Raw genomic sequence first — 10,655 nt, 5'->3', positions numbered from 1 at the left:
AGATAGCTGTGCGAGCAGCGCGTCCCAATCGTTTTTTACGTTCAGAAAATCTGCCGAAGAAATTTAGAAAAAAGAATTAAGAATACCCTCTGTGAAATGAGGGAAAGTTGTGACGCTGCGAACGAGGCGAGAAGAAGTTCACACGAAAGTGAATAAAAATCTCCTCTCTGCCACACGGTTGGTGTATGTGAATGTGTGCATTTAAAAAAAACACCCCAAACCGGCGTTAGATAATGGCTTTACTTTAACGAATTACGATTCTATGCCTAACAGACGGTGAAGTACAACAAAACAGGATTCGTTCTATCATATGCAATGGTGTGTTCGTACCTTCGCTCCTTTAGTTCGCCGGTAGACAAACATAGTAATAACAAACAAATTACAATCTCCAATAACGTTAGCCGCAGTTCTGTTATATTCGAATTTGCTGAAAGAGAAAGAGGAAAAGTTTCTTCCGAGACGAGATGGATGCTGCGAAGATCAAGGGCGATCGTGAAGCGTGAATTTTTCGTAACACAGGTTAAGCAGGCAGCGAGGGAAACTTTTTCCAACATTGTTTTTGTTCGTTCATCATCTCCGTTCTAAATACAATTCCTAACACAAACACTAACTAATGTGTATGTGCAACCAATTTTCTTCAATCTACAAGACAAAACTACAAAAAATGAAAATTTTGCGCCCAATTTCATTGCCGTATATACTGCCAAAATTTTTATTTTGATTTCTAACTCTTCACTTCAGAAAAAAATGCCCCTTTGTACAAACATGGCGAATTTTAAATGCTGTGTTTTGGCAGCATCCATGTGTTTCATCTGCACATCTCGCGTAGCCATCTCAGCATCGTTGCGTCGTAGTAGTTGTTACCGTTGCTATCGCTATCGTGTACGTGGTCGTGTTGTGTGTGCCTAACCAAAAAAACGAAAAAACAAACGTGTGTTTTTTATAACTTTTGCCCGAAATATTGCGATGTGCTAGACGGTCCGAAAAATCGTCAAACAACGGTCCAAGCATAGATCCTCACTAGAAACGCTAGCAGCGAATGGCAGCAGTATATTGGTGATGAAAATGCTAACACCAACGGTGTTGTGTAGTGTGCGCGCGCGCTCTTATGTAAATTTTCCGAAGTTAGCACGAGACACGTTTTCATCGGGATCATCGGGAAAACTGAGTGCGGATGCTGCACTCTAGAAAAAAAAAAATGGGAAAAATGATTCCCACGAGAGAAGATGGGCTACGCCGCGGCCACGCCATCTTGATGTTCTCTCCTCCTTTTTTTCTCGATCTTTCTCTCGCCTGTGTGTTTGTAAGAGGACACGCGGCAAGGATACGTGTGTATGCAGTGTAAAAGTAGCTGGCGATGTATGCTCGTGATTTAGAATCGTACTTTTTGCTTCCAATTCCAACAAAAAAAAACCCAAAACCGGCAGCATAGCTAATCTTTTGCACACGCTACAAAAGAAACGACCCGCAAGGTTTCCAAGTGAACGAGCTGGGCTGCAAAAACCCATCTAATAGTTCATACGATTTGATATGCAAAGTGGAAGCCAACATCTGCTAAAGCGATAAGAAGGTGTATTTTGGTTGCTGGCCGCCCCGTTCGGAAGAAGAAAACAAAACAGCACCATTTTATTCTGACCAGCTCGCGGGATATCGCGCTCTTTTGCGTCTCTCTCGCTGGGCCAAAAGCGCGAGAGATCGCGAGAGGACAGCAGCGGGAACTGTCAAAATCCTGTGCAGCGCGTCGAATGTGCCGTGGACCGAAAGCTGGTGCCAGTCATTTAACGCCAAACAACAAACGAACCACGTTGACTCGCGCAGCGCCTGGTGAACGCGTCGAAAGGTGAAGTTTTGGTGCCCTCCGGCGGTGCAAATTGTTTTTACTGTGCTAACGTTCGGGAAACAGTGAATCAGTTCTACTGTGTGTGCTCTAGAGCAGCATATTGATAGCTTATCGTGGCGCATGTTTTGACTGGTTTGTTGTGCAATCGAAAGGAAGCTGCCACTGTGACCGTCGCAGTGTATTAAAACTCGCCATCAAGTTGAAAACATTCCTGCCACCCCTCCTGACGGGCGAGGTGTGCAAATGTTTTCCATAGCCTACTGGAAGGGGATTCAATTACCGTGGCAAACAAAAACTGGTTCATCATTTTGGGATAAGCACTGCCTCCTCCGGCTTTGACGTTTAATCCTTTTCAATGCCTTTCTGCGATGGTATTGGTGCAGGCCGTGTGGAATTTTCGGCGACGCAGCGTACCTGTGTTGGTGCGATGCCGTTTCGTCCTTGCTGCAAATCCCCGGATAAATGAAACCCACGAATGGCCTGACTGACTGCTCATGTTGCAAAACCCGGTCCGACGGAAGAAAAACAAATCGTTTGAAGTTGAATCTATGAAAAATTGGATGTGTCATATGATTCCTGCATGCTTCACAAACTCGTGAGGATTGCTTCTCCATTGGCAAGATTTGTTTGAATGTATAAGTGTCTTCTATTGCGCATTTTTAAAGAGCTTCTAAAAATAGTCTATCGTACAGGCAACGCAAGTCTTTTATAAACTTTGTTGAACGAAGCAGTTAGTTAAACATTTTTGTTATCGATTCCATCAACCAAGTAGATGCCTTTTTGTTTACCTGCACATCATAATTTGGCGCATCCCCGCGTGGATTGCCACTAGTGTTTGTAAACGATGGACATTTACTGTGTCTGTGTGTGTGTTTGGATGATTATCCTGGAAGAAATAAGATAGGCAATTTACATCTGCACAGCATCTCTGAGGATTGCTTGGTCGGTGCTGGAAACATCATTATCCTTGTTGTACTTACGTTTTCGGATTCCCTTTTCTCACCATCTTTTCTGAATTTGTGCATTACGTTTTTAGTATCAGCGTACATAAAGAAAGTTTCATTGCACAGGCATACCCTTCCGTCATCTTGCAGTGCATCTGTGCAAAAGCGTGCAAAGCGAAGAGGAAAAAGAAAATCTGGTGCCATTTGTTGTTTTTAAAGTGTTCCCTACGAAAAGTGCAAGTAAATTTCAAGTGAATCTGTGTGTTAATTGTGTGTAGTCAAAAGTGAGCTTCCCGGAAGGAAGAGAAATCAAAGTTGCAGAATCTCAAGAGAAAAATCAAAGCAGCAAAATATAAAAAAGCGAAGTAAAAACACCAGAACCATTCGCCATTGTGGGAAAGCAGTGGCCTCTCGACTGCGCTGCTCTGGTTGGAAACGCGAAACGGCAGAAGGAAAAGAAAAGTGAGGCCCCCAAAGGCGCACGCTACACAGTCTCACGCCGAGGACCGCTCGAAGTCGCACTAGGCCGTCGTCGGTTTTATGAACTAAGGGATTATCCAAAAAGCCGTCAAACTGTGGGGCTCCGGACCATACTTTCTACATCCCCAGGGAATGTACTTTCCGGTAAGTGTGTTGCGTTGGGTGTTTTGGTTTCTGCTGATAAGGAAATTCCTTGGTCGGGAGATAATCGTTGGCCACTTTGTGGCTGATAATTGCCATCTTTGGTGTTTGGGGTTGTGGGTTTCTGTCATTTACAATTGAACAGCTATCGGTCCTTAGCAAAATTTTTATTGTTGTTATTATTTATTCTTTTCTTTTTGGTTTTTTATGCAGTATTCTATGGAACTGTAGGAAAATCCTGAAAAACTATTAAAAAGTTTCGTTGATTCATAATAAAAATTACACTATGGTATGGTTCTAAAGCGCATTTTCTGCTTGATTTTAATTAAACATACTACCAAAGCTTTCAAGAGATTTTAAAAGGAGACAAACCTGAAATGTTAGTAAATTATGGGATAGATATGTTGCAGTATTTTAACTTTCAAATTGAGATTTTCTTCACATTAACTACCTTAAATCTGTGGACAACTATTTCTCACATATGAAGGATTGAAGGAGTCGCTGCATGATACACCGTTTAATTATTCAAAAATGTAGCTCCAGAGCATCCAACGGTTGGAAGGGGCGACTCTATTTTCAGCCCTTTCTCTTTGATTCTACAACCAATGGAGACGGTGTTTTTCGCCCCCCTTGCGCACCTTAATCCCATGCTGTGAGACTAAGAATAGACTGGAAGATGCATTCTGTGTGCCGACTTCTAGTGTTATGGCCACCACTACCAACAGACGGGCGACGGTCATGTGTTCTAGCACGCGGTTGCGGTTGACTGCACCGTTCGTGAAGCAAACCCCACGCCGCGTCTCTGCACGAGGGAGGTTTCTTCCCTGTGCACACTGTCGGAATATGATGGACTTGGTTCGTCTCGGTGCAAAACTCGAGCTCCGTCTTCCAGAGGCAGACAACTGCACATCGATGCACATGCCGGTTTCGAACTGCATTCGTTGTTGTTGTTGTTGTTTGCAGACGCAATCAGACGCTGCCACAAATACAATCTCCTCGGATCGGTTGTCGGGGTTACTCGAGCAGCTGGGGAAGAAAAACAGCATTTGCCAAATGAATGGTAAAAGTCATAACGGGGACGAAGGGGATGTTGTTTCGCCTATCTCTCTCTTGCCTGTGAATGAGTGAGATTTCTTGAATGATTGTTGTTAGCAGTTGTTTTTCGAGATGGCATGTGTCAGCTGCGCATCCAACGCCTACTAAGCCGCGTGGAAGCTGATGCACCACATTACTAACAGTTGTGAACAAGAATTTTACCAAAAAAGGGAATCTTCTCTTTTCAATGTTCCTTCTATCGATATTTCTTAATGAACATTTCAAATCATCGTTCGATTGAAATAAATTAAATAATATTCTAGGGTTTCAACATCAGCTTTGCATCATTGATCGTCACTCACACCCGAGTGAACCCGTACATTGTTCTACCACGGACGGAAGGTGCCGTCCGGAAATCACGTAGATCACGATCTTAGCGTTACGAAACGAAAAAACAAAAACAAGAAAAGTCGACGGCTGTGGAATGAAATTCTTTCGGAAGATCGATAGGTGCACCCGCAACGGTTTTACAGCGGGTTTAATCGTTTGCCTGGAATTATTCATTCGATCGATGTTTCTCTGACAGTGCCGACGCAAGCCTGAGCGATGACGCATATGTTTGTTCGCGCGTCTTGGTGAATTGTTCCCTTACCCGATTTGCATGCACACACTCGCCGGCTTGCCACACATCATCCCGGGCCCCTGTGGGGTTTTACCTACAAGTATCCAAAACAATATTCAAATTCGATTGGTACCAACTATTTCAAAGACTATGGAGTGCAAGCTCGTGCATTCTACCCAACACCATCCTAGGGGCCTTCGGAATGGCGTCATTTTTAATAAGTTTATGATCTTACGACGAATTCGTTTCGAAAACAATGCGTCAAAAGTCGTTCAAAATTAAGTAAAGATCATATATTTACAGACCTGTTTCATCTGCTTGGGTAATCTTAGTCAATACTGGACCAATTTGTAGGTATTTAGAATGTGTCTACCAGCGGTCCACAGTTTGCATTCGGAACTTTGTAACGATAATGAGCTGAAGGCTCGGAAAGCGAAACGTTGTAATATGCTTCATCATTACTTTCCATTGATAACGATGAACATGTTTGCTCGATCATTCGCTTCTAGTTGAGATGCTCCCGTTGTTGCTGCTGCTGTTGCTGCTACTGATAAGAATGTCTCTTGAAGTTTGGTAAAAGTTCCGTCTGGTAGGCTCATCTTTAAATTCGTTTCTTGGGAATTATATTTTCTTTGTCATTGCTTTATTTGTTAATTTTAAAACCGAATGAACGAAGCACAACAATTTTTTAAAACACGGAACTAAAACAAGCGACATGGAGCCTTGATGAGGGCGTCAACCTCAAAGACGACTGTTGAAGATGTTTTACCATATTCATACGTTCGGTCCGGAATGTCCATCAAATTAATTCACACCTTGTGGCATCGGGCACAAGGTTCGTTAATGCTTGGTCATGTTTGCATGCACACTTTATGCGCAAAGCATTATTTTCACAACAACTACAACCCTTGTGATGCTTCCGTACACAAGTGGTTATCTCGTGGGAGATACTGGTGACATAACTTGGATTCCGTCTTCCGTCACACTTCCTGCCTCCTGTAACTGATGAAGCCAATAGAGATTTTCCGGATGTCGAACGAGGTTGAGTTTAGATTAGTTGAAAAAAGGAACGTGTTGATACATAAGTGGAGGAGGCTTTCGTCAGTAACGTCTACACTGGGTTGTTCGTTAGATTATGATCATAAATTATTCTCGACCATGTACGGATACACCAAACCGTAAGGCTTAGCATCATTGAATGGCACTCTCTTGTCATGGTGATTTCCCTTGGCAGGCAGGAAGCTAGTAGTATCGTCCCCTTGGGTCGGGTTCATATGGTTCAATACACTTTTTACCAGTACTGGTGCTCTTTATTAGGCCTATAAGGTAGCCCTACGCTGTGGGATTAATAAACGTTGAAATAATCCTGAACATCGTCGTCTTGGGTTCTCTTGGAAGCACATGAAAGCGGACAAACTTTAGAGCTGCTGGATGGTGGAGCATTAAAATGCAGACGACCTTTTGCCGTTGTTGTCTTGCAAGGTTGATGACATTTCGTGTTGGAATCCTCTTCGCGATCGTCGGGGTTGCGGAGGTGTATTTTTCCACGATGCCCGAGAAACCAGCTACCAGCAGCTGGGCGATGTTTAAAATTTCATTTCCGCGCATCGCAAAACCATAAATCACGCCGGGTACGACTGTGGCATTTATGCAGGTTGACCATCGTGTCTCGTGCCGGGTGGAAAAATATGCATGGAAATGGTGTTGTTGCGCGCGAACAGGTTTTGCCAGTGAGGTCGGTCATTGACGATTCGATGCATTCCTTCGGAATAAATTCCATATAAAGGAGAAATACCGTATTTCTGTTCACAAGATACCCCTACCATTTTGGGGAAAAAGTTAACCCAACAAATCGAGAGGTCTGATACACACCGTTTTTTTTATTGTTGTAATTCGTCAACCAACCATTTGTATTGCCATCCGATACGGAAGGGGGAAGATAATCGTATCCCGAATCGAGCATTCACCTGAACCAACATTTTGGCCATCGTCGTCGTCGTCTCAAGAAAGTCGATGACCGTGCCTGTTCGGGTTTGGCGGTAAATAAAACTGTTTAAAAAAGTACCGTACGCCGCGGGACTGACGATGACACGCCTGACTGGAATGGTGGCCGATGGTGCCATTCGGCGTCGGTATACAAATTAGCGAGTCGACCGAAAAAAAAAGGCGGAAGAAACCGATCGTTGACACACAACGAGATCAGCTAAAGGCTGATGACAGTGGCCATCGAAGCAGGGAAGGGGCTGTAATTCTTAAGCAGTTGTTCAATGCATATACACACACATACAATTTGGAGGTAGACGGACCACTGCACCTTGTCGAATTTTGTTCGTTGCAGCTTTAAGATGTGCATTTCTCCTTGCGAGGGAAAAATTGAATGATTTGAAAGTAACCTCCTGAAACGGGGTTAATCGGGCACAATCAATAAAATGTCGAGAAGGAATAAATTGAAGGGAATTGTTGAAACAGTATTTTAATAAAATGGTTTCCATAAATTGGAAAAGCGCTAATGAATGCTGTAAACGGAACGTTGAACGTTTGGTTTCTGGAATTTGTTTAACTGCGCAATTTTTCGTTCATTCTTGAGACTTACATTTCTTCCACGTGGTATTGCTAGGCCAAAAATATAACGAAATCATAAATTTCAGAAATGGCGTTTCAGAATGGGGGAGTTATCTTAAGATATTTGTAAGCAATAACCAAAGCAAATCACGAAGCGGTGGTATCAAAGTCCAGTCAGCTTTCGGATATAAAAATTACTGTGCCATCAGCAAAAAGAGTTATCTCGCAGGATGGCAAGACCTGTTTTATGCCATTGATGTACATGATAAAAAAAATTGGTCCAGGATCTGAATAGGATCTCAGCCAGAATTTTTGAAGATTGTCCTGTACCTGTCAGATAATCACTGAACCATTTAAGTTCCCTTCCCTTAGCACCGAATCGTTTAAGTGTTGTGAGTAACAAGGGTCTCGATATTGTTTCAAATGCCCCTTTTAGATCCAAGAAAGTGGCAAGCAGGAAATTAGAAAAGTATATTCACAACTGTAAAACTATCGTAGTGTGAAAATATCGAAGAAATTGCAGACTTCGAAGGAATTGCAGTCACGATCAGGCACATCGCCTTGTTCGCCGAAAGAAGCAAAAACTCACCCCCATCGTCAGACCAGTTTTCTCATGAACTTGATTTATCCCCCTTCCCAACACCAAACCGAGCAGAAACACGTGTTTTTATCATTCCATTGTGTGTATATGTGTGTGTGGGGATCTGTTTGTCGAAGTGATCCGCGGTCGCCTAGCGCCACGATCTCCTCCAAGACCCCGTTCATAACCTTGTCGCCATTTGTGCCACTCCTTTGGGCCGACTTCAACTTCCTTCCCCTTGGCGCATAACATGTAAACCAGCATCATCGCAGAGACGCTGACGCCGAAGTGTGGATGCGTGAATGGGTTTACATTGTTTTTTTTTTGTTTGTTATTTAAGTGTGTGTTTGTGCGCCGCTATGCTGGCATTCGGCTGTGTCCGTGCGGGTACGATTGGGGGTCAGGCATTTATGTCGTGGGCATTCCTGTTTCGGGCCTGCATAACAAGTGCTTCTTACTCAACCCGGAACGGGAGGATGGCCTCGGGGGTGGATGTTTCATGATGTTGCGGAGTTGCTGCCGCCTGCTGACCGGTTTGTGCTTTTAATTGGGTCAGCAGCCGGGTATTGTTTGTATTTACCTTTTACCTGTACCCCGCGAGCTGCTGGTATATTTGTGTGTGTGTGTGTAGGGCGAGGTTCGTTGACCGACGGTCGTTTCTGTTGTTTCATTGGATTGACATCTTCGTTCTGGGATTTCCTATCTTTCCATCTCGACTTTTTATTTGAATTTCTTTTTCTTGGCTTTACTTCACTCCGGTTCTATCGAAGTTTGTTTTCATGCTTCACTTTTCCTATTCTTTCACTCTTTTCTTTCATTTCCCTTGTTATGCTGCGATCGTAGGTATTGTTTTTTTTTTTGTTAATGTTGCCCGTATCATTTTCTCACCGCTTTCACTCACTGTCTTCTCACTCGCCGGGGTTATATGGGTTGCGCAACAATGCGTGTTTAGTTCGTGCTGCCCATCGCTTCTGTTACAGCCTCTGTTCAGCATCGTTGTTCGTGCGCCGTGCTGATGCGATTATGCGCTTAACCGATGAACCGGGTCGGCGATCTGTTACACAGGAAACAGGTTCTTTTTTCCCCCGACCGAATGTCGCTTGGTTCGTTTTTTCAGTCCCGCCAAATTCCCACCGGTTGGGCTTAGGCTTTTTAACCAAATCCTTTCGCCGCCTGTCGAAAACTCCAATCCCGGGCTGGATCCGTTTGATATTCGTCCCACGGCAGCGTTTTTCTTTTTTTGTTTTGAGTGTAAACCATTTGTGTTGTTCGCTTTCGGGCGGGAACTGTTTTGCCCCGGACCCGGGCTCGAGATGGATTTCGTAAGCATAAATTTGCATCCCAGCCGGGTGAATTACGTACCAACGATTTGGCCTCGCCCTCTAGGGGGAAGGAAGCAACTAGGGAATCTAGAAGTTGGAGAAACATTAACCCAATTTTATTTCTTCCCTGAAAAGAGCGTTATACGGGGGGATGAGATCATCGCCGGTTTTCTTCCTGGCCGCGGCAAAACGTATCGCGCTTTGATAATGCCTTTTTTTACCCCTCGTTCCTTGTTTTTTTTAAGTGTTCCCTTCCCGGGGCCTGTTCTCACGAAACATGCGCAAGAGATGGCATCCAACCAGCATCATAATTTCCACTTAACAGAACAGACGTCGCCGTCGAGCCACTTGTGATCGAATTGGGACCAATTGAAGGCAGTTCCTTCGGGTTTTGAAGTCGGTTGCCCAAAACGCTTGCCGTCGGTGTTCGTAAACCGCCGAAATACACTTTAATTTCCAATCACTTTTCTTTTATGTGTGTGTTTTTTATTTTGTTTTATTTCAACCGCAACCGACGTGCAAAGGGGAGGGTATGTTACCGAAAAATATCTAGTAAATCTCGGACGAACAAACACAAGCGTGCGCGCACCGGTTGGAAAGAAGAAAGCCAGCCCAGGGTTATATCAAACGAGATCCTCAAATTTATGACTTCATCCAGCGGCATTAGCACGCACGAACATGTGCGTTGGCGCTTTTCCGGCCGATATGGCCGATTTCTAGCCGAGCTTAGTATTTTTGCTCCGTTGTATTTACTTCCTATTTTTAGATCTTCCCTTTTTCTTTCGTTGGAACACTCCAGCGGGTTTCGGGCAATTAGGAAACATTTCACAATCGTCCTAATCAACAATCAATAAAACGGTTGATGGCTCGGTGTAGCATGTTTCATGCAATAAGGCGTTGTAGAACAGCGTTAATAACAAACCGATTTGACATGTAACTAGAAATTCCAACTGTATTGGACTTGTTAAACAATATCCTTCGTCACGTCATATTTTGCCCGCTCTGATACTTCCCAACAGTCAATAAACTTGAACCTGACGGAGGATTCCGCGTTCTTTATGGTAAACATAAATATTGCTAAAAAAAGGTAAATAAATATATAAACAAAATCCGGCTGGGAATCACGGCA

General features: G+C 43.7%; 1 protein-coding gene across 1 annotated transcript in view; it reads left to right on the top strand.

Moving 5' to 3' along the window:
* Positions 1-2,922: 2,922 nt before the first annotated feature.
* LOC131281880 (AF4/FMR2 family member lilli) overlaps positions 2,923-10,655 on the top strand; it is a 150,345-nt gene continuing 142,612 nt past the window's right edge. Inside the window, exon 1 of the mRNA XM_058311241.1 lies at positions 2,923-3,408. Within this exon, the coding sequence (XP_058167224.1) occupies positions 3,397-3,408 (12 nt within the window). The 5' untranslated portion in view covers positions 2,923-3,396. The remainder of the gene's footprint in view (positions 3,409-10,655) is intronic.

Source organism: Anopheles ziemanni, chromosome 2 (genome assembly GCF_943734765.1).
Source record: "Anopheles ziemanni chromosome 2, idAnoZiCoDA_A2_x.2, whole genome shotgun sequence".
NCBI lineage: Eukaryota > Metazoa > Arthropoda > Insecta > Diptera > Culicidae > Anopheles > Anopheles ziemanni.
This window is presented reverse-complemented; position numbering and strand designations above follow the sequence as displayed.